General features: G+C 40.3%; 1 protein-coding gene across 6 annotated transcripts in view; it reads right to left on the bottom strand.

The window, feature by feature from the left end:
- Window positions 1-338: 338 nt before the first annotated feature.
- RELCH (RAB11 binding and LisH domain, coiled-coil and HEAT repeat containing) overlaps window positions 339-27848 on the bottom strand; it is a 122535-nt gene continuing 95025 nt past the window's right edge. For 4 of the 6 annotated variants that reach the window (XM_030552246.1, XM_030552245.1, XM_030552243.1 and 1 more), the window contains 7 exons: window positions 27746-27828; window positions 26647-26710; window positions 24730-24868; window positions 23967-24083; window positions 23022-23110; window positions 16447-16517; window positions 339-2211 (listed from right to left, as the gene is read on the bottom strand). In XM_030552246.1, coding sequence (XP_030408106.1) covers window positions 2091-2211; window positions 16447-16517; window positions 23022-23110; window positions 23967-24083; window positions 24730-24868; window positions 26647-26710; window positions 27746-27828 — 684 coding nt within the window. In that variant the 3' untranslated portion in view covers window positions 339-2090. Of the gene's footprint in view, window positions 2212-16446; window positions 16518-23021; window positions 23111-23966; window positions 24084-24729; window positions 24869-26646; window positions 26711-26902; window positions 26986-27745; window positions 27829-27848 lie in introns of those variants that run through there. The other 2 variants (XM_030552244.1, XM_030552247.1) reach the window with 2 other exon arrangements.

Here is a 27848-nt window from a genome sequence, read left to right as displayed (position 1 = left end):
CGTGGGACCTCATGAAGCATTCAGGACTTTGATGGACCTTGCAAGCTGTGCCCCATTCCTTTCCAGTCTCTCCAAATGTGGAGGTTTGCTATGGGAAAGCAACTCGTGTGTGACTTTCCATCTCCTGTCTTTTCAAGATGAGGCCCACATCCGTGCCAGGCATATTTCGTAGATCAGGTAAACTAATAATGTACACATGCCTGTAGGTACACTTACACCCCACCTCCCTCCATACATGTGTATAAAAAAATAGAAATTGGAGGGAAACAAGAGATTCCTTGCAGCCATTTGGGTGTAGCAATCTTTCTTTGTGATGCTTAGAAATAAACATACACGGCTCATAGGCAAAACTCTTTATTTATAACAGAACAATTGACAGGAAAGTTAGCCACTTCCAATTCTTCAGGAATGTCTCCATCATTTCACAGTCAGATAGTGTGTAAGAGCATAGTTATTTCATGGTAACAACTATGGGAAGGAACTGAGCTGTCTGTTAAAAGGCCTCTCTGTACAGTGTAAAAAAGGACTGTTGTGATTTGGGTGTAGCAGGTTCTCACTTTGCAAGTATGTTGGGCAATGTGCATCCAGTGCCATTAGGCAAAGATACAAAGTAGTTAAGGATATTAGTAGTGGGTATTAGCTATGTGCATGGGGAACACTACATCCACATTCTGTTTCAGAAATCTATTCTTTTGTTATCTATTCACTCCTTTCACTTCCCCAATTGCCAAAAAAATTAATACGTCAAATTCTAATGGTATCGTGACACTTTCAGAGAATCTCACTTTTTCCATTTAGAATTTTTGTTTGACACGAGCACTTCAGTTTACATTCAGATGCTTACATTAACCAAAATATAGTGGAAGTGTCCATAAGAACAAGGACACACTTGGAATTTGTGAAGATGCTTTGTCAAGGTTTCATTGTTAAAAAAACCCCGAATAATTGTTAAAGACACTGCTTTTAAAGATTGCTTTTATTCTCTAAAAATAGGTATATGGATTTTATAAACATGTATATAATCTACTTGAGAATATTTGAGACATTTTGTATGTCACAAATTCTCATTAATTTATTATTTAAAATATTTTCTTCCAAGTCTGAATTGAGTTAGATAAGCTAACTAATCTAATTATTGCTTTTAGCTATCGCACTGCACACTACTGTGCAGTGAGGGGAAGATGAGATCGCTCTTTTGCTATTACGTATGGTTCTGTCTGTAGACATCTCTAGTGCAGTGCATTGGCTCTGACCTAAGGACCTTACAAGACTCTAGAGGAGTCAGACCCTTTAAGCTTGAATACTTGGTATGATTAATCTTGATCATCAATTTACTTTCTTTAATCAGGGCATGTGCCTTTCAGTAGGTAGACTAATAGTTAAAGTGCTTCAGTTAAAGTTAAAAAACAAAACAAAAAAAAAACAAACCTCAGATAGAAGAGGTTTATCTGGAGAATCTGATACACTACTTACAGAATACACACTGAAGCATCTGAAATGCTGAATGTTTCCCATGGATCAATGCAGTGCAAGCAGTTTTATACATTATGTGCTGCAATTCCGCTAGACTGGAAATGTACAGTACTTACAAAAACACAATCCAAAAAGCAGAGACTAGTGCTGGTGGCTTTTCCTTGTCATTTTAGAAACATAAAAAAGTCTGCACTACTTTTTCATAATTTAAATACATAAGTAATCTCCACTTTTATTACTTTATCACAATGACTTCAAATTTACATTATTTTAAGTACCATTGTAATAGCTCCGTGTATAATACAGATATTTGCTGATATCTTGTCAGAAAATAAAATAAAAAATACCTTTCACTATATAAAAAATGCTGGAAAGACAAGAACACAGAACAGGGACTTGGTACAGGCTATGAATTCAGTTTTATACCAACCACAGTTAACCCAAAATTTAACAGATACACAGCGATATTCAAAAGCAGTGCAAATATCTTTGGAGGTTAGAATAAAATTATATTACAAGAACATCAGACGGGAAATAAAAAGGCAAGTACTTCAAGTACAAGGAACCAGCCTGCATGAGGTCCATCTTAGTGTTTATTTGAATTTATTTTCCAAATTTTACTTCTTCCTCTGAAACACGTTGGCCAGCATGGCACCTGATGTAGTCAACTGGCCCATTTTGTTCAAAAACTTGGTCTTTGTATCTTCACTCACAAGGCTTGCAGCAATTGACATTGAGCTAGGAAAGAGTTAAGAAATTAGTTACATAAGAGAACTAAAAAAACCCAAAGAATGTTGTGGTCTGCTGTTTAATAGGCAACATAAGTGTCTTTATCAGCACATTCGTGGTTTAAAAATCATGAAAGACTAGGCTGTTATGAATAGCTATGAAAAAGCCAAACCCAAGGACACACTTGGTTGACAAGTCTATATATCAGACAAACAACAATTTCCTTCTAGCCTCCACAGTGGCAGTGTGTCTCAAGTACCATCAAAGCTTCTATATTACTTGTGAACCTCAGGGTCCGGTAGCACACTCAACCCAAATGGTAGTTTTCATAGTTCCAGGAAAAAGTAGCCCTAGAGGTCCTTCAGAGTCCTACTGAAGAATTTTAAAATGCATTTGCAAATTCTTTTGAATATCTTTAGAAGTTCTCACTTCTCTGTTCTCACTTTAACTGTATCTTTAGAAGTTAATGTTAGCTTAATAATTCGATGATTACTTCTTAAGGATGAATGCCTTTGTGAAGCATCTACTTTGTCACCTTCTAGTTGGAAATATAAACTCTAAGCCTTCATTTGTCCAAGTACTATACATTTGGAAGACCACATCTAATCTCAAATCAGAATCAGAAAAGCAATAAAGCCAAAACTACTGAACGTAAGAAACTGGAGTGTGTGGCAATAGGTTTGAAAAAGCCACACAGTCACATAGACACTCCTCTGGAATTTCTAATGAACTAGAGTGTTCAACTTCCCAGCAAACAGATAACTGTCACTACAGTAGAAATGTGTCACAAGACAGAACATTCTATAAATTAGTATCACAAAAGGCAGAAGGGCTAATAAATGTGCTGCACTTCCTGTACTATATCAAGACATTTGTGGTTAAAATGTCAAGGAAAACTTTCTTTCCACATAATGCAACATCACGGTTTACTAAAATTAAAATGGAATCCTCAAAGCTCAGCAGGGACTCTGACCATTTGATAATTATCAAAGTGATTACAGCATCCAAGTCTATAAAAATGAATTTCCTGAAATCAAACACATAGCAATCAGAAACAATACCAACACTTCAAACCTCCCTGGATGTCAAGGCAGGTCAAATAAGTGAAAATTAGTTATGAATTGTTCTCCCATACGCCAAAAAGGAAGTTACTTACCTGTAACTAAAGGTTCTTTGAGATGTGGTCCTATTGGTATTCCGAATGTGGGTGCACACGTGCCATGCGCCGGAAGGTTTTCTTAGCAGTGTCAGTTGACCCACAAATGTATCTCCTTGTGCTCTCAGCCAAGAGTATAATCGGCTGTGTGGATTGATGCCTCTCCAGTGACCCTCCCCTTACTCCTGAATAGACCAGTTCACAGCAGAGAGGATGGAGGGCGGGTATTGGAATACAAATAGGGACCACACATCTGGAAGAATCTGCAGTTACAGGTAAGTAACTTCCTCCTCTTCTCCAAGTGATGGTCCCTACAGGTATTCCAAACATGGGTGAGTAGCAAGAGTGATTAGTGTGGATGTGGGTGCGAGGTTGTACGAGGAAGTGCAGTCTGCAGTATGGCACAGCCCACTGCAGCATCCACAGCTGCCCCTTGGGCAATGACGTAATGAGATATGAACATGTGTATTGAGTGCCACGTTGATGCTCAACAGATGTCTTGCCATGAGATGTCCACAAGACAGGCCAATTTGACTGTTTGCATTCGGATAGAGTGCACTGTGCACTATCAGGCGGCGGTACATCAGATAGTGTGTATCATTCATTGATGCACCCAGAGACCCATTTGGAGATTCGTTGGGAGAAGAAGGCTTGATCCGTGGACTGGATGGCAATGGTTTCAAACAGTTTGGCCGGTGCACTAAAGGCGCAGGTTCTGTAGAGTCAAAACACCAATGCATGGTGGACTTTGAGGGAATGCAGCACTATGTGTGCATGGGAAGTGTGTGGTTTGGGACAGAAAATAAGGAGGTGGATGCACTGATTTAGATGGAACTCTGACACCACTTTTGGCAGGAACTTAAGGAGTAGCTGTAAGGAAACAATCCTTATGGAATACAGTGGGGAGCGGGGAGGAGGGGGCCAGCCATCATGGCTCCCAGTTCGCTGACCCATCTAGCTGAGATAATGGCCACTAAGAACATGTCTTTCATGGAGAGATGTGAGAGGGAGCACATTGCCACTGGTTTGAAGGGTGGTCTTGTGAGGGAGGAAAGAACCAGATTAAGGTCCCACTGGGGTGTGGGCCAGAATACTGGTGGGAAGGTATTGAGGAGACCTTTCATGAAGCAGATGGTGGTAGGGTGCATAAACACAGAGGCACCCTCCATGATCCTAAAGCAAAAACCAGGCTGCAAAGTGAATAGGGCCCAGGTTGCGATGCTGGACTCGGCCCTGATCTTGTGTGAGGAGATCTCTGAGTGTCCTGAGGCAGAGTAGTACTCAGGTGGAAAGTCTGAGGAAGTCTGTGAACCAAAACTGATGGGGTCAGAATGGGGCTATGAGTATTACAGTATCTCAGTCCCATTGAACCTTGTGTGGCACTGACAGATGGATGGGAATGGAGGGAGGCATAGCAGAGATCACTTGTCCAGGGCAGGAGAAGTGTGTCACCCTGTGAGTCCTCCCCCCATGGCTCCCCTGAAACAATAAAGGGGCAACTTGCGGGTTCTCATGAGTGGAAAAAAGATCCCAGCATGGGGTGCTCCATTTGAGGAAGAGGTAGTGAAAAGTGGCATTGTCCAATTCCCACTCATGGCTGAGATAGAGTCCCGCTGAGCACGCTAGCCAGGGAATTTAGGGTGCCAGGGCGGTACAGTTCTTGGAGCTTCACATAGTATTTGATGCACTAGTTCCAAAGATGGATGGACTATGAACAGAGAGGGGGAGACACAGCACCATCCTGCTTGTTGATGTACACTACCGCTGCGATGGTGTTGGAGAGTAGTTGAATGTGGTGGGATCGAATGAGAAGAAACACCTGGCATGCATAATGGACTGCCCTCAGTTCGAGCACATTGATGTGCACTCTGGCCTCTTTTGGCGTCCAGACACCCTGGGTTGTGTGATGGTCTAGACGGGTCCCCGAGCCCCCAAGGAGATGTCTGTTGTGATGATGGCCTGTGGGATGGGAGAGGTGAAGGGGGTATCAACCATAAACTTGGAAGGGTTGGTCTCCCATGTGATGGAGGTCAAAACCATCTGGGGAACAGTGACTCTGGCCTCCAAATGGTCCATGTGGGGTTTGTAGATGGAGAGGATCCAGAACTGGAGGCAAAGTATGTGTAGATGTGTGTGCAGTGTCATGGATATAAAGGCTGCCATATATCCCAGGAGGGAGACACAATGGTGGACTGTGGTGTGTGGGTTGTGGTGCAGTTCCACAACTATGGCTGTCACTGTTGTGAAGCAGTCTGCTGAAAGGAAGGCCTGTGCCACAGCTGAGTCAAGCCACGCCCCAATAAAGTATATTGTGTAGATATGAGCACCAATTTCTCCTCATTGAGGCAGATACCTAGAAAGATCAGGAGCGTGCGAAGTGCAAGGATGGCAGAGATGAGTTCTTGTTGGGATAGTGTGACAAGGAGCGAGCTGTCCAGGTAGGGATATACCAAGTAGCTGAGGCAGTGCATTTGAGCTGCCACAACAGCGAAGACCTTTGGGAAGACTCATGGAGCCATTGCTATTCTGAGAAGGAGGACTCAGAATTGGTAGTGGTAGCATCCCATCTGGAAATGGAGAAATTTCCGGTGGGTCAGGTGAACGTTGATGTGGAAGTAGATGTCTTTCATGTCAAGAGCGGCAAACTAGGTCCCATGGGGAATCACAGGACTAGAAGTTACCTCAAGAGGTCATTTAGTCCAGTCCCCTACACTCATGGCAGGACTAAGTATTATCTAGACCACTCCTGACAGTTATTTGTCTACTCTGCTCTTAAAAATCTCCAATGATGGATATTCCACAACCTTCCTAAGCAATTTAGTCCAGTGCTTAACCATCCTGAAAGTTCGGAAGTTTTTCCTAATGTCCAACCTAAACCTCCCTTGCTACAATGTAAGCCCATTGCTTCTAGTCCTAGCCTCAGAGATTAAGAACAATAATTTTTCTCCTTCCTCCTTGTAACAACTACGTACACCTCTACTACGATATAATGCTGTCCTCAGGAGCCAAAAAAAATCTTACCGTATTATAGGAGAAACTACATTATATCGAACTTGCTTTGATCCACCAGAGTGCACAGCCCCGACCCACGGGAGCACTGCTTTATCACGTTATAGTTGAATTCGTGTTATACCGGGTCGTGTTATATAGGGGTAGAGGTGTACTTGAAGACAGTTATGTCCCCTCTCAGTCTTTTCTTTTTGAGACTAAACAAACCTTTTCAATTTTTTTCAACCTTCCCTCATAGGTCATGTTTTCTAGACTTTTAATCATTTCTGTTGCTCTTCTCTGGACTTTCTCCCATTTGTCCACATCTTTCCTGAAATGTGGCACCCAAAATTGGACACAATACTCCAGCTGAGGCCTAGTCAGCATAGAGTAGAGTGGAATAATTACTTCTCATGTCTTGCTTACAACACTCCTGCTAATGTTTCATTCACTCCCAGAATGTTTGCTTTTTTTGCACTGATAACTCATATTTAACTTCTGGATCACTATGACCCTCAGATTCCTTTCCGCAGTACTCCTTCCTAAGCAGTCATTTCCCATTTTGTATGTGTCCAATTGAGTGTTCCTTCCTAAATGAAGTACTTTGCATTTGTCCTTATTGAATTTCATCCTATTTATTTCAGGCCATTTTGAATTTTAATTCTATCCTCCAAAGCACTTGCAACCCCTCTCAGCTTGGTATCCTCTGCAAACTTTGTAAGTGTACTATCTATGCCATTATCTAAATCATTAATGAAGATATTGAACAGAACTGGACCCAGAACTGATCCCTGTGGGACCCCACTCACTATGCCCTTCCATCATGACTGTGAACCACTGATAACTACTCTTTGGGGACAGTTCTCCAAACAGTTTTTCACCCACCTTCTAGTTGCTCCATCTAGGTTGTATTTCCTTAGTTTGTTTATCAGAAGGTCATGCGAGACAGTATCAAAAGCTTTACTAAAGTCAAGATATACCAGATTGATCACTTCCCCCTATCCACAAGGCTTGTTACTTTGTCAAAGAAAGCTATCAGTTCGGTTTGACATGATTTGTTCTTGACAAATCCATGCTGACTTATCACCTTATCTTCTAGATATTTGCAAATTAATTGCTTAATTATTTGCTCTGTTATCTTTCTGGGCACAGAAGTTAAGCTGACTGGTCTGAATTTTCCCGGGTTGTCTTTATTTCCCTTTTTATAGATTGGCACTAAACTTGCCCTTTTCCAGTTGTCTAGAATCTCTCCAATCTTCCATGACTTTTCAAAGAATGGATGGGGATAACAGATGCCAGCATCACCAAATGGAATTTGGCTTTTCTGATAAAGATGTTTAGTAGCCAAAGATCTAGAATGGGGTGGGCGCCCTCCACCCTAATTTGGGATGAGGAAGTATGGGAAGTAGAAGCCTCTCGCTGTGTAGTGAGGTGCCACATAGTCTATGGTTCCCTTTGTGAGAAGAGCACCGGCTTCCTTTTGGAGAAGGAAGTGATGGTAGTGGGAGGAGGGGAGAAATGTGGGGGAAAAGCAAGAAATTCTATGGAGTATCTGTGGTGGATGACCTACGGTACCAAACGGTCCATGGTGATCTTGCCCCAACTGTGGGCAAATAGGGCAAACCGGCCCTCCCCCCCTGAAGAGGACATGAGGCCCCAGGTGTTTGCAGCTCGATTGACACGTCAAAACTGGGAATTGTGGTGTTGGTGGGAGAAGGTCGAGGAGGTGGCCCTGGCAGAGGCGATGCGTTGCTGTTGCTGGGACTGGTGTTATCTGTATGGGGTTTCCTGTTACTGCTGGTATTAGGCCAGGGAGGGGTATACAGGTGGGGGAGGAATTGCTGGTGTTGCTGCTTGTGCCTTACAGCCATTGTACAGTGATTGTAACATGGCTCTGAAGTCCTTCAACAAGTGAAGGGACATATCAGTCTTTGAATAAAACAACTTGTCCTCATCAAAGTGGTGGTCCGCTCTAGTAGTTTGCACTTTCCAAGGAAAGCCAGATGACTGCAGCCATGAGTCCCGGCACAGTTACAAGGCAGTGAGAGAAAGTGTCAGCCACATCGATCGCTGTTTGGAGGCCCACCGTGGCAACCAGGTGCCCTTTGTCCACTAACACCTGAAATTGCTGCTTCTTGTCTGGAGGTAGCTTGTCCTGGAACTCTATCTGTGGTAATTATTAAAACTGTACTTGGCTCGCAGGGCCCGGCAATTACCCATCTGAAATTTCAGCACGGCAGAGGAACAGACCTTTCTCCCCCCAAAGTTCAGTCATTTGGCTGCTCAGTCTGGAGGCGTGTACTTGTGTGTGTACTGGCATGCCCACTCCACTGCTGTGTGCACAACATAAGAGCTGGGGGGGGCGGAGGGGCATGGAAGAAGAGAAAGTCCTTAGCTGGGATGAAGTACCTTTGCTCTGCACACTTTGGTGCGGGGGTACAGGAGGCAGCAGTGTGCACACTACCCTTGTTTGTTGGAGGATTTCATCATTGATAGGGAGCACCACCCTATACGGTCCCTGAGGCAGGAGAATGTCTGGGACCTAGTCCTGTATCCTCCTCCCGCGGTTTGTCCAGGTCCACTGCCACAGGTCCTGATACTGCCTGTAATTGTCTGGGGGAGACAGGGCGGGAGAAATGAGAACCTCATCCGATCAGAAGGAAGCAGCTGTAGGAATTGGTGGTACGGCCCCATGTCTGCTTAATCCTCAGAGCTTGATGGTGCTGGTGGAAGAGCCTGGACAGAGCGGGGGGAGGCATGGTAGGGTGGAGATTGCTGGTGTATGGGTTCCAGGGCGCCCAGTATGGCCAAGGGATGAGCCCCCTTGCTGCTGGGTTGTATGCTGGTGGATAAGGCAGCCAGGGACACAAGTTCGAGCTGTGCAGAAACATTAGGGAAAAGGAGGGTTCCGGATCTGAGAATTTCTCCAATTCCAAAGAAGGCAGCAATGGAACCAGCAGTGGAGCCGTGGTGCAATGCCAACAGAAGCCTGTCTGGCAGAAGCAGTTTGTTTGCTGGAGAGTGTGGTTAGGGCAGAACCAGTTCCTCCATCAGGAGAAGAAGCTCCAAGCGGCTGGGAGTCCGGGGAGCGCCCTTGGAGATGCCAGAACACACAGGCAGTGTCTGTGGCACTGGTGGTATGGAGGTGGCAGCACGATGGGCGGTGCTCCCACTCCAGGTGGGCGGGTAGGAATGACCGTAGGTACCTCCATCCGTGGAAGCTTGGACACCAGTGCGGCTGAGACAACATGCGACATCTCACCCGACCTGGTTCGGGGAGGAAACGATGCGCTTAGGAGCAGCCCTCAACGGGGACCTGCTCTTTTGCCCATGAGAGTGCTTCTTATTCTCATGCTTGGGCTTCTCCTTGATCATCAGTACTGGGGCTTGTGGAGGGCTGGGAGGAGTGCTCACCACCAGTGACTACATGGCACTGACAGTTCCAGATCCAAGTGAGCACATGGCCTCATGGCTTCCTCCATCAGATGTTTTTGGAGGCGAAACTCCTCAGTCTGAGGTGGGAAAGATTTACAAATCATGCAATGAACTGCAATGTGAGCCTCCCTGGGACAATACAGACACTGCTGGTGCTCATTGCTCATGGAGCATGAGCATGGACAAGAAACAGTTTTTAAACCTCGGAGCAGTCCCGGGAGGGTGGAGGGAGAGAAAAGCTTACCCCAGATGGGGTTTTGCTATCACTGACTATGACTATATACAACTATCTATGCTACCCACCAAAAAACAAAACAAAAGCACAACTACAAGAATGATAAACTATTCAAGTCACTCTCTTAGTTAAAAGACTAACAGTGTGAAGGAACAGGGGTTCTGACTCAGGCCATGCAGCAGTAAGAGGGAAGTGGAGGGGCATCTATCTGTACAGCCTATTATACCCTCAGCCGGGAACATGAGGGGAGGCACAATGCACATGCAGGTCAACGGAGACTGCTAAGAAAACCTTCTGGTGCATGGCGCATATATACACCCAGGATTGGAATACATATATGGACCATCATTCGAAGAAGAATACTCTTTACCTGGAGCAGAGGGGCACTCAAAAAGGAGACATTATATTCTTTCCTTTCTCCATAAACAAAAATCTATGCAAATACTTCACATCTCATACTCACTTGCTTGAATACAGAAATGCACTTTTAAATGATATAATTATCACTTATGCTATAAAAGCTAGATTATACATAACATGTTCATTTTACTATTGCAGCATCCTATCAACCCTGTTCTTTCTTTTGATCTTTTTTCTTCTAGCTATTGAGTCTTGCTATTATCCTCGACTAAGTGCTGGGACAGGGATTGCCTTATTTATATGTTTGTATAGTGCCTGCTACAATAAGGCCTTGACACAGGACTAGGGCCTCTACGTATATACTCTCATATGCTGTAGGAATACTTTGAAAAAACTTATTTGCTATAAAATGGAACATCAAATCATTCAAAATTATTCTTAAACTTTATTCTATTTAATAATATTCTATAAACTTAACATTTCCCAATGTCCAATTCTGCATTTGAGCCCCTAAATCTGTATTTGGATGTCTAGATGTCCATTTAAGAACACAAGTTTGAAACCTGGGCTCACAGTATGTCTTGCTTTAGTCGCATATAACAAAAATCACCTTCTTACATAATGGCTCTGTATATATCGTGCTGATCTGACACTGATGAAGCGAATTTGGCATAATATCATAATTTATAACTTCGCAAAAGTGAAAAGTTAACTAAAAAAATCTCTTTGGCAACAGTCAATAGTCTCAAGCTTTAATACTAGGAAAGTATATAATATATTTTAAATGGCCATTTAATGATATTTATCAGTCTGAAAACAGGGAGAGAGCCATGTGACCAGTCAGCTCCGTGGATCAGCAGCAATCTGTAGAGCCGTCTGGGAACCACTGGTAGCAAACTTTGCTTTTAGCTTAGCTGCTCTAAGAAAACTGTGTTGTAAAGATGCAAGCTGGATTTCATAGTCAAAACAAAGGGATATTGATTATCAAAGAAGGGGATAATGATTATATAAAGAATCAAAACTTTTACTTAATACCAGCTATTCAAAAACTAGAAGTCACTTCAACCTATGTTACACGAATCTATCCCAGAAAAAGCTGCTTTAGAAGGGAAAGTAGTGTGTTCCATGCATTAACTGTGAAAGGAAATGCACTGGGCTAGTTTCAGAAGAGGAAGAAAGCCTGGGGCTGGGAGACAGCAAAAGAAAACCTATCTTAAACGGAGGGATATCAGGCCCTATGCTACACATTTTATTTTCATTCTGAAAGTCTTGTATGAAAACAAAGGTTTAGGGAAACCTCAGAACTTTGGAGACACACAGTGGGTGATGTAATATCTTCTGTTGTGAGAGAGACAAGCTTACACAGAGCTCTTCACATCTGGAAAACGTACTCAGTGTCACAGCTTAAGACAATGTCAGTTTCTGGAATACTTTAGAACAGGGGTAGGCAACCTATGGCACGCATGCCGAAGGCGGCACACGAGCTGATTTTCAGTGACACTCACACTGCCTGGGTCCTGGCCACTGCTCCGGGGGGCTCTGCATTTTAATTTAAATTTTAAATGAAGCTTCTTAAACATTTTAAAAAACCTTGTTTACTTTACATAACAATAGTTTAGTTATATATTATAGACTTATAGAAAGAGACCTTCTAAAAATGTTAAAAAATATTACTGGCATGAGAAACCTTAAATTAGAGTGAATAAATGAAGACTTGGCACACCACTTCTGAAAGGTTGCCGACCTCTGCTTTAGAACTTAGAACTAGTTCAGATTTTCACAGATAACATTCTTACAATATTATAAGCCAGACAGGTGGAAACATTTAAGAACAAGTATATCTATGAAACATGTTTAGTATTACAAAGTTTAAATAGTTAAATGTATTGATCAGGTGAGAAACCTTATAATTTGGTTCAAAGGTCCTTGCATCACATTCCTAAATACTGGTAACTTGATTGTCTTTTGGTTACATTTTTATAAAGGATTTAAATGTTGTGGCAAACCCAGGACAAATGGCTACAAAGGGAGGGGTAGTAATTAGTTCCAGGGTGTTAAAAGGCCTCTCCCTATCCATTGAGGAGAGATAACCATGGAGAAATAAGGTTCAGCTGGAACAGGGGTTACCAGGGAACTAATTAGGTTCAGCTGGTCCCAATTGCTGGAGACCTTTTTAAACCCTCCCTGACATGGAGGGGAGGGGAGGGGGAGAGAATGAGAGCAGCAGAGAAGCTGCCAGCAAGTAGGTGCAGCAGGACTCTGAACTCTTCCAGCAAGGAAGACTGCACTCTGTCCCCAGAAGGGGAGAAAACCATCACAAGGGACTGACTGAGGGAAGGATCAGTCAGACCCTGTGTGACCTGGCAGGATTCTGCTTTGCCCAAGCCTGGGTCTCCAGGGCAAAGTGACTGAGCCAGCTGAGAAGCAGGTACTTTGCCACAATGTATTTTTTTTTTAAAACCACTTAAGGGGTATCTAAAGTTTCTAATAAAATGACCAAGTTTTGATTTGGCTTTAGGAGGACCAAGAAGTTTGTGTGGACATATCTTAAGTCATAAAATATTTTCTATCAAATTTCGACACATTTTTGAAAAAATATTGCAACAAAAATCTAGTACTGAAAAGATACAAAAAAGGGAAGGTTAAACAAAGGAAACAAGTGTGACATGTTGTGAAGACTTCTCTTTTTCAATCTTACTTCTCAGTAGTTAGCATTCAAGAAGGAAATTAATTGGATGCAGCGTCACTGATGCACGTGTAATACTTACATTTGTATCCACGCTGCACAGGAAGTACTCAATGTGGTATCAAAATGTATTCTTCAGTTGTAAAATGTTACATTTTGAATCAAGTTTTTTTGCTACTAGGGTGCTGTTTACTAATTTGTTTTTAAAACTGCAGTTAATCTAAAACAACCATTAGACTAAAGCTGCAGAGAGATAAAACAGTATGGCTTATTCAAAACCAACCCTGTCCACTTAGAGAGATACTTAGTAGAAGAGAACATATTATCCCCAAAAGTAACTCTTCTCTCTGTTCAATTAAAAAGAGCAGCCCATCAATGCTTCTAAGGGCTGGTCTACACTAGGGGAGGGGATCGATCTAAGAAACAACTTCAGCTATGTGAATAGCGTTGCTGAAGTCGAAGTATCTTAGATTGAGTTACCTCCCGTCCTCATGGCGCAGGATCGACGTCCGCGGCTCCCCCTGTCGACTCCGCTACCGCCGTTCGCATTGGTGGAGTTCCGGAGTCGACAGGAGTGTGTTCGGGGATCGCTACATCGCGTCTAGATGAGACGCGATATATCGATCCCCGAGAAATCGACTGCTACCCGCCGATACGGCGGGTAGTGAAGACATAGCCTAAGTGAAGAGAGTTGCTTCTGACTTGAGGCCTATTCTTTCATCTTCCCAAAGGAACGTAGACTATGTTTACACTACATCGCAGCTGAATGGGGGTAACTATCACGTTTATGGTTTTCAAAATCTACTGAGGAGGTACTGTGGCAGACTGTGCTGGAGCCAAGCTAAGCCCTCTTATCACAGATGCTGCAACCAACACTTATAATGGCATATGGACTCTAGGAGTGAATCACTAGCAAAGAGCTACTGTTTAAAATGCTTTATAGCCAGGCCCACAGCTTCTCCTCTTACTCCTATCCAAAAAAAGACACCAGGGATATTTCTGAATGTATCCACTTTGTCTTTTCAGTTTCTTATTCTTCTCTGGTCAAAGTTTTTGTCACCTCTGCCTTCCTTATCTTTTCTCTGATCTATTTTTTCATTATGTTGCTCAGGTCCTCCAAGCCCTTCACTCCAAGTGCTTTCCCCATCCCTCCTGTCTGGTTTTCTACTACTTTTTCTGAAACAGGAGAATGTGCCTGAAGCTTTAACCACAAGAACCAGTGCTTTGTCACCAAAGCAGATAGGAGAAGTTACTTCTCTCTCTCTCCCTTGCTGCTTTGTTGCCTGTTGTGTTGTTCCTCCACCCTCTGCTACTCTTCACAAGCAAATGAACATGAAGATCACTGGAGAACGACTGTACTTTGAATTATTTCACTTCATGCCTGGCTCCCCCCCCCCGCCCACCCAGTTCTGCTGATTTCACCCAGAGGAATGGGAAGAGATGGAGGTAGTGAAGGAGCACAATGAAGGGTGAAGAGTGCACAGTGAAATAAAGCTCTGAAAGGCTACTTTCTTGGTTTCAGTTTACTAATGTAGTGTGGCACATGGTAGGTTTGAGCCTAGAAAATATACTGGTTACTAGCCCAATATGATCTCTCCTATTGTTAGCTATATTGTTAGGAGAGCAAAAAAAGTACAAAAAATTAAATGCTGCTTTCTTTCTGTAAAGATTATAAAGTCTTCAAATTTCTCCTCCTTCATAAGAGATATCTATGACTAGCCAGAATCAATTCACTCTTCATACACTACGACCAGTACAGAGAAAAAAGTTGGCTTAGAACCTAGGCATTGTTTCAAGTCTCCGTGGATTCAAAGTCAAGTCTTCAAGTGTTGGTCTGATGCTAACCTCTGCAGGAGTTGTTCAATTCTCGTTATATGATCTATTCACTATCAGCTACAAACAGTACACAATAGCATAAGCACTAATAGCTATGTCCCAGGGGCTATACCAGATGTGTTTGAAGCCTATTTTCCTCCCCATCAAAAATAGTTCTATTCAACCACATACACTGACAAACTCCGTCTTTCCTAATTTTCCAAGTGATTTGAGAATGAAGCCTTGTCACCTTGAGAAGTACACTGCTACCTCGATACGCCACCTGATATGACACGAATTTGTATATAATGCGTAAAGCAGTGCTCCGGGGGGGTAGGGCTGCACACACTGGTGGATCAAAGCAAGTTCAATACAACACGATTTCACCTATAAATGCGGTAAGATTTTTTGACTCCCAGGGACAGCATTATATCAGGGTAGAGGTGTACTTTTATCAACAACATTTTACACATAAGGAGAGAGAGAGGTTAAGTGACTTGCTCAGTCACACTGAAAATCAGTGTCAGAGCTGGGAACTGACTCCCAAATCTCTTTCTTTGCCATTTGACTATTTTCTCTCTTTATAAGCCTTTCAGATAATACTGCTGAATTCCCACAACTTAAAGAGTCTCATTTACTATGCTGAAAAAGTTATTCAGTCCTGAAAATAGTCATTGACTGTTTTCAAAAGTATTTCTTCCAGTAGCCAGTTAGCATCTATGCCTCATTAGACACAGGACAATATTTCAATTATTGCTTCTGATGGGCCAGAAGCAGGGCAGGTGCAAGGATGTTTCACGCCCAAGGTGAAACTTCCACTTTGCGCCTCCCCCCTCACCCTAAGGCATCCCCCCCATGGCAGCTCCCCACCCCCCCTCCGCCCTCAGGTGCCCCCCCATGGAAGCTCCCCGCCCCAGCTCACCTCTGCTTTGCCTCCTCCCCGAGCATGCTGTCGCCGCTCCACTTCTCCCGCCTCCCAGGCTTGCGGTGCCAATTAGCTGTTTGCTGCCGCAAGCCTGGGAGTGAGAGAAGCAGAGTGGGGCAGCATGCTCAGGGGAGGAGGCAGAGCAGAGGTGAGCTGGGGCGGGGAGCGGTTCCCCTGCGTGCCGAACCTCCCCTTACTTGCTGCAGGTGGCCCTCCCCCACCCCAGGTCCCTCCACCTAAATGCTGATGGCAACTGGGGTTCCGAAGATCCAGCCGCTGTGGTCATTGCTGAAGAACCCAAAATGCTGCCCCCCCTCAAATGCTAGTGCCCCAGGGAACCGCCAAGGTCGCCTAATGGGTGCACCGGCCCTGGCCAGAAGCATAAGAACAAACTAACATGTGAAAACAAGAACTTCATTTCCACCAAGTAGATGAAAGTGCACTGCCCTATGTTTTATATTGGATATGCAACAACCACAAACTGCTTCTAAATATAGATCATGTGAAAACAGGATTCACAGGTGCAAGCCTTGGACTAGAGAATGGCAGCATTCAGGAAGACACCCACAAAATTCTTTGACCATTATTTAAAAAAAAGTGACTTGTGCCCCTCACCCTTCCCCCAAAAGCAGTGAATGCCTTACCCTTGCGGTTCTTGGACAGTCTTGTTTTCCACTTTCTGTTCACACTCCTTTATCATGGAGCTTAAAATAACCTAAAATCACCAAAGAGGAAAATAAGATTTGAAAGGCATGTTCTTCTAACATTAATATTTCTGGTTAAAACTAAACCAAAAAACCTCTAACTCTAGCATAAGCTAAGGAAGAGCTAGAATCTTAAAGGGTGCATTATATTTTCAAGCACCTTTAAAACACAAATAACTAATGACACTGTTCTCTGGTTACAAGCATCAAGACTATTCAGAATGTTTCAACGAAGACATTTTTATTTAGATAGTTACTGTGTTCAAAGATGCCTTTCTTGTAATGAATCAAAGCACAACCACTAATTTTTCATCTTTGACCATAGCTGTACTTTATTTTTCAAAGCAACATTTATAAAAAAAATTATATTTCTGTTCTTTACAGATTAATCTTTATAATTAATTTGCATCTGCCCTCTCACTTTTTGGCTTATAGTGTTAATTAACCCTTAAAGTTATCGTTGGAGGTGTTTTGTACCAAAGTAAAGATGACAGAAGTTGAGATGGTATCCTGTGCTACAGTTCTTTTATTGAAAGGAAGTGTTATTGTAAGCTGGTGCATCATTATAATAGTGTCTGCAAGTGTTGCTATAAATTGAGGCAAGTGAGCACCTTGTTTAAAAATTCTTATTTTAGAGGTTTACAGAAAATCATTAAGACTGAATGTGGAAAAAAGTAGACTGATATTTCTGTATTTCTAAAGTGAGGAAACATTCTTAACGTGTGTGTGCGTGTGCACAAATGTTAGGCATTGAATGTGGCTGATTGAAAAGGAGTCAGTTTTAGCAGAGATCCTGTGTTCTGGAACAAAGCATACAACACATTTGCGATAGATAATTCAAATGAAAGCTGAAACTCTAAAGTATTGTCTTTAACATAATAGAAAAACTGCAGTTGGAACAGTTATGCAAATCAGTAACAATGCATGGACTGACATTAAAAAACGTATTTTATAATCTAGTGCACAAACTAATCACCTGAAGCTTTCACTGGCTCATGACTTGGCAGAAAGCCAAGGACTTTCCTTGATTCACTTCTTGGTTCCTATTGAGTTAATCATAAAGCCTGATGAAATCATTCAACCTTCCTAAAGAATGAATGATAAAATGTGCAGCAACAAGGTGCCTGCATCAAAAGAGTCACTATCACTACCAATATCCTTGTTGGCAGTCTCAGAGAGTTTAAGGATAAAACAGGGCTGGAGATTGACACAAAATGTACTGAAGTTCTGAGAGCTATGTTATCTCAGCAGATCCACACCACTGGGAGCATACACCTGAGTGTCAGAGGTCTTGGCACCATTAGGAAAGGAGCAATCATTGGGGCCATAGGCACACAAAGGTCCAGTCCTCAACGGTGGGGTGAAATTATATGCAGGACTGAGGTTCTGGTTGACTTCCATTATTTTGAACATACTAGTGTTGGAGGACTACTAAATATGAAAGTATGAATGTGCGGAGGCAATATACTCAGAACTCCAATTAAAAAGGTAAGCAGGCTTCCTATCTTGAACAAAAAAGTGTATTCAAATTTCTAAATTGTATCAATTATAAGTTATATAAGAACAAAATCTTAAAGGTATTCAAATTTATAAATATATAAAAGAGCACCTAGCCAGGGCTCCATATGCTTTCCAGAATAGGAAACCCCTCACTAAATCTGTGATCAGTAGCCTCATCCCACTTTCTCCAGCCTTAATACTTTGAATGACCACAATTGCCATGGTATTGGCTAAGGAGAGAGGCATGGGTTAATGCAGCAAGGACCTAAACGTTTTAGGACTTTATAGGTAAAACACCGCTGCAGATCCTCTCTCAAGAGACTGATTCATAACCCCATGATGGAGAGCTGATTACTTACATAAACGTAAGAACGGATACTGGGTCGGACCATTGGTCCATCTGGCCTAATATCCTGTCTTGAGAGATGCCAGATGCTTCAGAGAAAATGAACAGAACAGTGCAATTTATCTCTAGTGAAATCTCGATCTGGAACAGCTCCTCAGATATGCCACCTAAAAAGAATGGCTAAGAATGGCTTTTCACATCCTATGCAGTGAAGACTGAAATGAATTTGTTTAGATTCTCTGCAACAGCCTTGTTCCCCTGCAGTACCCCTTTAGCATCTCAATCGCCAGTAGCCCCACTAGCTGTTTTGCAGGCTTCCTGCTTCTGATGCACTTAAATTTTTTTTTAAATATTAGTTTGTCTCTTTTGCTCTTCCAATTCTTCTTTAGTCTGCCTAATCATACTTTTACACTTGACTTGCCAGAGTTTATGTTCCTTTTTATTTCCTGCAGTAGGATTTCACTTCCAATTTTTAAAGGATATGATTTTATCTCTAACCACCTCTTTTACTCTGTTGTTTAGCCATGGAGGCATCATTTTTGGTCCTTTTTTAAAAATTTGGGGTATACATACAGTTTGAGCCTCTATTATGGTGTTTTTAAAAAAGTTTTCATGCAGTTTGCAGCCATTTCACTCTTGAGATTGTTCATTTTAACTTGCCTCATTGTTGTGTAGTTCCCCTTTTTGAAGTTAAATGCTACCGTGGTGGGATTCTTTGGTATTCCCCCCCTCCCCCAGGATGTTAAATTTAATTACATTATTACTGAGCAGTACAGCTATAGTCATCTCTTGGACCAGATCCTATACTCCTCTTAGGACTAAATCAAGAATTACCTCTTCCCTTGTGGGTTCCAGGACTAGCTGCTCCAACCAGCAGTCATTAACGGTGTCTTGAAATTTTATCTCTGCATCCAGTCATGAGGTAGGATGTCAATATGGGAATAGTAAATCCAGTAATTGGGGATTTTAACTGTTTTTGTAATCTCTCTAATCTCCCTGAGCATTTCACCATCACCATCCTGGTCAGGTGGTTGCAAGAATATTCCTACTGCTATACTCTTATTATTCAAGCATGGAATTTCTAGCCATGGAGATTCTGTGGTAGTTTGATTAATTTAAGATTTACCACCTATATTTGACTCTACGCTTTCTTTCGCAAATATTAGCGCCACCAACTAGTATGACCTACTCTATCATTCAGATATATTTGGTACCCTAGTATTACCATGTCCCATTGATCATCATTCCATCACATTTCGGTGATGCCTATTATATCAATACCCTCAGGCACTCAAGTTCACCCATCTTATTATTTAGACTTCTTGCATTTGTATACTAACACTTATTAAATTTGTCAATATTTAGTTGTTTAAAGTAGACTACTTCTTTCCCAAAACAAGTAGGGAAGAAAAAAAGTGTAAATAGAGTGTCACGTGGCAACTTTGGGAATTCCAGAGTCAGACACATTTCTCAGATACTGCCTAAAACCAAGTGGAACTGGCCCACAGCTCATCTGGCATTACAACACAGGATTGAATACAAGCCTTTTAAACAATCTGAACAGAGCGTGATTCACTCCTGAACTTGTTCCTAAATGCCACAAGCAATCTGACATTAGCCAAATGATTCTGTCCAATCCAGGTAACTCAAAAACATCAAACTCAGGAAGTCTAATTATGCCTAGGGAAACTTGAGAGACTTTGGGGAAGACTGGGTGGGTATGCGTGCGTACTAACATGGATCAGAGTCTACACTAGAGGAAAGACCAAATCCATGTTCACCCTTGAAAAATAAAGCATTTGATATTATCCATCAAGGCAAACATATGCTGTGGGATGGAGCATGACAATCAGTTTAAGATCTCCAAGAAACAGGGTTTCTAAAAGATACACCAATGTATGTTGATTTTGGAGCTTGTCACTTCATCTGGCAGACAAAAGCAACTCTCCTGCAGACCAATAAGCCAAGGAAGAGCCAAAATGAATGTACTATTGGCAAAGACATGCCCTTGTGATCCAATACATCACACTGGTGTCTGAAGTGGTATGTTGGACAACATGGCCACAGTTGATAGAAAGCCAAGTCATTGATGAGCAGGTCTCACGATAAAATTGCTCGAAGTTAGGACATACTAATATGAATCTGAATTCTTTAGTCTTTTCCAGATCATGAGAACCAAATTTGTGTATGCAAGTTCTTTAGCTTCAATTTAAGGCCTCTTATTGAACCTTCCAAAGCCCTAAACTTTACACATTCTGTAAACTAACACATAAACCTAAACAAAACTAATTGGTTCAACTATATGCAATGATGGCAACACACAATCTTATCTTAATCCTAGATACAATCCTCAAAAAGTTACTTTTTCAGATAATATAAGCCATTACTGAATATGACAAAATGGTTGAGAGTAAATGAAACTACACACAACTTTTATCGGCTGCAGCTTTTTAATTTATCTTTACTTTTTGTAGACACTCCCTACAATCATTCAACTCACTCTGTGCATACACTGACTGACTCATGACAGATCCTTTCCGAGAGCACTTGGGGTAAGGGAAGTGCAACTCTTGCCACCTCTGACTGATGTTCAGATTGTTACTGTCACTCCTGACTCACCCTTCCGAAGTCAGAGTCAGATTCCTTCCTTCTAAAGATAGAAGCCATTGCTTCTTGACCTATCCTCAGAGGTTAAGAACAATAATTTTTACCCCTCCTCTTTGTAACAACTTTTAATGTACTTGAAAACTGTTATGTCCCCTCTCAGTCTTCTCTTCTCCAGACTAAACAAATCCAATTTTTACAGTCTTCCCTCATAGATCATATTTTTTAGACCTTTAATCATTTTTGTTGCTCTTCTCTGGACTTTCTCCAATTTGTCCACATCTTCCTTGAAATATGGCACCCAGAACTGGACACAATATTCCAGCTGAGGCCTATTCAGTATGGAGTTCAGCAGAAGGATTACTTCTCCTGTCTTGCTTACAACACTCCTGCTAATACATCCCAGAACGATGTTCACTTTTTTTTGGTAGTAGTGTTACACTGTTGACTCATTTAGCTTGTGATCCACTATGACCCCCAAGATCTCCTTCTGCAGTACTCTTTCCTAGGCAGTCATTTCCCATTCTGTATGTGTGAAATTGATTGATCTTTCCTAAAATGGAGTATTTTGCATTTGTCCTTATTGAATTTTATCCTATTTACTTCACACCATTTCTCCAGTTTGTCCAGATCATTTTGAATTTTAACCCTATCCTTCAAAGCACTTGCAACCCCCTCCCAGCTTGGTGTCATCTGCAAACTTATAAGTGTACTCTCTATGCCATTATCTAAATCACTGATGAAGATATCGAACAGAACTGGACCCAGGACTGATTTCTGTGGGATCCCACTTGATATTCCCTTCCCGCTTGACTGTGAACCACTGACAACTACTCTCTGAGAATGCTTTTCCAACCAATTATGCATGCACTTTATAGTAGCTTCATTAGGGTTTTATTTCCCTTGTTTGTTTATGAGGAGGTCATGTGTGACAGTACCGAAGCCCTTACTAAAGTCAAGATATACCACATTACCACTTACTCCCATCCACAAGGTTTGTTATCTTGTCAAAGAAAGCTATTAGGTTGGTTTGACATGATTTGTTCTTGACAAAACCATACTGACTGTTACTTATCACCTTATTATCTACTAGGTGTCTGCAAATTGATTGCTTAATTATTTGCTCCATTATCTTTCTGGGTACTGAAGGTAAGCTGACTTGTCTAATTTCCTGGGTTATCCTTATTCCCCTTTTAATAGATTGGCATGTCTGCCATTTCCACATTTTCTGTTATTGCTCCTCCCCCCCTCCCCCCACTAACGAGCCTATCCTGTCTTTTGTTTTCCTCTGGCTTCTAATGTATTGGTAGAATTTTTTCTTTTTATCTTTTATGTCTCTAGCTAGTTTAATCTCATTTTGTGCCTTGGCCTTTCTAATTTTGTCCCTACGTACTTGTATTTGTTTAAATATGTGCATAGTTCTCTTTCAGCCAAGTTACATTTATTTTAAAGCCTTTTCTCAAGTCAGCCCACATCGCCACCTGATCATTTCTGCTGCTTTCCGGTGAACATCATCCACTTCACCAATCTTTTGGGTAATGAACTGCTAAGAAATGAACACTATTTCCAAATAACGGTGGTTCAAGAGCTGCATCTCAAAATTTTGCCAGTCTTTTTGCTGCCATATTGCCCTACAAACGTGTCTCATTTGCTGAATCCTTTCAGCATTACTGCTTTCCAAATATCTCCCTTCTATTGAGTTTGTTTCTAAAATGTGTTGTGGCTCCTGGTTTTAATATTTTTGACTGTTTAAGAAAAGGCACGTGGTAAAACAGCATTTTCTTTTCCCACTTTCATCAGGAAAAATAAACCAGTCTGTGCTGAAAATCTTCAAGTTTTCATTTACTTCAGTTTTAGAAAATAGTTTTACAAAAATCCTTTCTGCTTACGTATCTCAAGGGGGCACTAATTTTTTTCTAACAAGAAAACGATGGTATGATATACAATTGAACCAATAGTCACTACTAACCACTGTAATGCTAACTACTGAAGGCTAAAGATTAAACATCTCATCTATCTATTGCCATCTGTACCTCAAATCAGAATGGTAACTTCAGTTGCTTACCTCATGCTCTGGCGAGAGATGTTCCATGTCAGTTCGTAAACACCTGAGTCCAGGCAAAAAGTGATTGACCATTAAATCCTCTGAAATAACTAGCAGGAAAGCAGTTAAGGCATTTAAAAAAATAATCATTATTTGATATTATATGGTTTTATCCCAAGACAAGATGCAAACAAATTACCTAACAAAGATATACTAACATTTATTCTAATTGTTGTGAAGTGTTTCACAGGTTAATTTTAGCAATTTGATATTAAGTGACCCAAAACAGAGTCAAAATGAGAATAATAAATTAAAGAATTAAATGTAAAAATATTTAGGGCCTGATCCTGGATAACAGGAGATATGTAGCACCAGGTTCAGAAGAAGATAGTGAGAAGGAAAAAGAATGGAGGCGAGACAGGGCTTAAAATATTTTTACTATGATCTGGTTCCCTGTATCAAGTTTATTAAACATGATACAACACAAAAATAAAATAGTTTAAGTGTCTGGAATTTAACTGGAACAGTCCATTGCCATCAAAAACTCTTTTTATTCCCTATGTTATTTTCGTAACAGGTATGACAAAAAGAATAGTATTGGTAAATATATATTATATATATATACGGAAAAGTACCTGAATCAATCTATGTCACTACTATCATTTTGTCAAAAGGATGCTGAATGAAGGGGAATTGAGGATGGAAGGCATTTAAGCATGATATATCTACACAATTATCTTCGGGGTTCTTCCCTATCTCAAAAGCATATTTAAAAAAAAATTATAAAAATCTCAGGTTTTGAAAAATAATTTTCACTTCTATCTATTGTGAATATCTGCTTTTTAGATTATTGAGAAACCTCCCATACTATTACTACTACTCCAAGGGAGCAAGCTATTTTATAATTCCCAAATATTAAAAAACAAAAGGATGAAAACAGTTAAAACTATAACCACACAAGGATACAACAACAGGAAAGAGCACTATAGGCTTCAAACAGATGGGTTGCAATGTCCAGTCTCTTTGAATCCACAGACTGCTGGTTGTTGACCAAGGCTAACTTGTGTAAGTGCGGAATAACAACTGGAAGAGTAAATATTTGAGTCAAATTATTGTTTTACATTGACTTTCACAAACTGCCGTCCCCTCTCCCCCCCATATACACTAACTTGCAAAGAAATTTTTCTTTTTTCTGGCAGCTTTTATGATAAAATGATAAGCAATTCCCACCCTCCTTTTATGCAATAGTAATGGCACCATACAGTTGTTTAGGAGAAAAATACAATGTACTATAGCCTCTTGAAAAAGTATTTGTCAACAGTTGTTAAAAGAGTTATCTGATATAGAAACAAATATCAGAAGTATCTCAGCAACCAATGTATGGTAACGGCTGGTAAAATGGTGGCTTCTAGTGGGACTGCTAGTGGGGTTTCAATTACTATGTTGCAAATGTATTTCAAATAAAACAGCAGAATATTGGCTCCTGAATTTAAAAAAACCCACCAGTATTAAAAACACATTATATACATCTGTGAAATATGAAGAGTTGTAAATTTATAGAAAACATTTCTCAATATGAATTGATTCAGTATTATTGTTCGCATTCTGCTAATGCTCTCTATCAGTGTTACTCTATTAACAAACAGTAACCAACTTATGAAGTGTATTTCATATTTTGTTTTCAATTGTTATTTTTAGGTAACGAACATTTACTTAAGTCGCAACTTACATTCATCTCTGAATCTGGGCTCAGCATTAGGTCCAACTCTTCCAAACGTTTTTATGATCTCTGTCTGTAAAGAATGTTGGTCTTGATACTGAGGATCTTCCAGGAAAGACGCTAACTGCATTTTTACTCTTTCCAGTAGCTTAAATATTCACAAAAAAAGTAAAAGTTAACAAAAAAAAGTTTAGGTGTCAGAAAACTTCGGTCACTTACAGTATATTTCTGTTTCCTATCTATTTAGATAATTGTTTAAAATATTGATTTTTTTTGTTTGTTAATCTAGAATTCTTCTCTATTACAGGATATTTTAAACTCCTTTTCTGTGTCCTGCCTTTTAGGATACTATCACAATGTCCTACTTCTATATAGATTTGCCCAAAGGCTTCATTATTATATTTCCTCATCCCCAATGATTTTAATTCTTTTATTTAGTTAGAATTGAAGTATTAAATGCCCTATCAATGTTTTTAATATCAGAATTAGAGTGGTGAGAAATGGAGGGAAGGGATGTGGGGAGAACCAGAAGTAACTACTTTACAAATAATTAATGAAATAGAGAAAGCACATGGACAAAAAAGACTGGAAAAAAATTAATAAGCATTTTACATTATTAAAACAGATAAATATGTACAAACTAGAAATTTTTCTGCACTCAAACTTGAAAGGACTGAATAGAATTTAAAAGCATTCATATAAAAATTCAAGCAACATTCTCCTGGTCAGAGGTCTTCTATGGTAGGCTTCTGGATGACATATGTTACAGAGAGATTTATAATGGGAACAATTAATATACTTATTTCAAATAGTTAACCAAGGCCTTTTTAGCTAAATGAAATATATAATATGAATTCCTAACTACAAAGTTGCTACTTATCCCTCTTCCAAAAACTATACTTGTGAGTCATCACTGACTTCTTACTCACATTTCCTCAAAACACATTATTTTAGGATTTAAGAACATGTTGAAATTACAGGAAGAATGCAAGCTCTGCAGAAAGTTGTGTGCGCTTTTTATACCTCTTATTGTACACACACTAAGGAAAATGAAGAATACATCCTCCTGCTGGTAGATATTCCTAACTTTTGAAAAACCATAAAACTGTTAATCATATTAACCAACATTTTTTAATCTATCAGTTTAACACCAAAAAAACTATACGAGCAATTAAAGTATTGCTCAAATAGATTTAATTGTTAGCTGCTTAAAGGATTCTAATTAGCATTTTAAAGTTAAATAAAAACCACTTATTTTTTGTGCATGACTTTAGTGCTGGATTACCAACATCTGTTAGCTAATTTGTCACCTATTTTCTTTTCTGTTAAATCCACTTTTATGTTCTAAGTTATGCTCGGTCTTGTAAACCCAGGGTAAATAAATGTAATATTTATACTTTGACTACAACTGAATGGAGTTCACTCAGGAAAACGCCATAATGACTTCTTATCAATCCACCAAAATATCCACATCCTCATGTACTATTATTCTAAAGTTCTTTTTCAGAATGTTCTAAAACTCAGAATAAAACTATTATTGATTCCCAACTTCACAGTTAACTCCCATCAGGCTGATATTTTGGATTTCTGTGCTATAATGAGAAATTTCTTCATAAAGAGCATCACTGCAGAAAATCCTGAAGCCTAGCACAGAAGAATTAGCTAGCTTCTGCTTCTATTCTTTTATAAGACAGAGTTTTGTGACTGAAATAAGAATTTCTTCTAATAGTAAATCTATCGTTTTGCAAAAGGTAGAAAATTTGGAGATTTTCTTAAACATTGCTGTGAGAGAAACTTAATTTCTCTTGCTCACAGTTTGGCAGTAAGTTACTATACTTGTCAAACTCAACCGTCTGCTACATGATTGAGCAATAGCTTGACCAATGCTTAATAGTTCAGTTTGTTTATGATATGCAGTATTCCTACCTCTCTCTGAGTAACTGTTTCCATGATGGTACCAAAAGCCGGAATTGTGGCTATCCTTACAGAGCTATAAGAAGAGAAAAAAAATCCTTAAGCAGTGTTTAACCTTAAGAATGAATAGAGTTAAAAGTAATGAAAATTCAAAGTTAGTACTTTAAGATACATTAGTTTCTAGCAGTGACAAAAGAAAAAAAAATAAGCAGATGAGGAAAAATGCTCAAAAGACTTGATTAACTCAAGGTCTCAGTCTGAAACTCACAATTCAGGATCACTGGACAAGGTAACAAGGGCCGGAGCAACCCGCTTGTCAACTAAGGCTTCACTCATGCCTCGAAGAGTCAGCTGTAAACCAGTCAACATGCAATAAAAAATGGTTTGGTAAACTGGAAGGAGAACTGGGTTAGCTGTGACTGAGGATGGGCAGGCAGACTCACGGGCCTTTGTTGGTTTAGTCACTCACACAAGACATTAAAATGGTCAAAGCTCTTTGTTCATGCTCTGGCACTTACTGGTAACAACCTGTTAGTGAGATTAGCAAAAGCATCCCTCCACATCTTGGAAGAAATATCACATCAGTATGCTGGCCCTTGAAATGTGTACACAGGCACTATACTTCTACAATTACTTACCAGAGATTATGTGGTAGATTTAACAGATTATTTGGTATTTCAATATTTTGAGTCTTGTTTATGTATTTTCCCTAAACTAACTATGGAAGCACTATAAGGAATGTTTACCACATTTGATTCACTGCAATAAGATTGATAACTAAAATCTGCAGGAGTTGACTGCAAATATATTAAACATTAACATTTGAACATTTATTTATTCAAGGGAATTAATGTACATGTGTAACAATTTTCAATTTAAAATTAGTTTTCTGTAATTTTACTATCTCTTAGTTATTGCCAAAATAATTTTTACTTTTAGATACTGCAGTCCATCTAGTTTTTACCTGCAACTGAAAGGGACTCATTTTAAATGCAACATGCTTTTTTCAATTAGAAAGCTTTTGTCACTGGATTATTAAAGAAAACTGATGGTTATTTCTTGACAAACATTAAGAGGGATGCTTAATGTATAAGGTAATCAGTAAACTTACATTTCAGGATCACTGGAGAGAGTAATGAGAGCAGGAACAACTCTCTGAGCTACCAGAGTTTCATGTACCCCCTTCACCAACAGCTGAGTTGTCAGAGTAGGGG

The sequence above is a fragment of the Gopherus evgoodei genome, chromosome 2 (assembly GCF_007399415.2).
Source record: "Gopherus evgoodei ecotype Sinaloan lineage chromosome 2, rGopEvg1_v1.p, whole genome shotgun sequence".
Classification (NCBI taxonomy): domain Eukaryota; kingdom Metazoa; phylum Chordata; order Testudines; family Testudinidae; genus Gopherus; species Gopherus evgoodei.
This window is presented reverse-complemented; position numbering and strand designations above follow the sequence as displayed.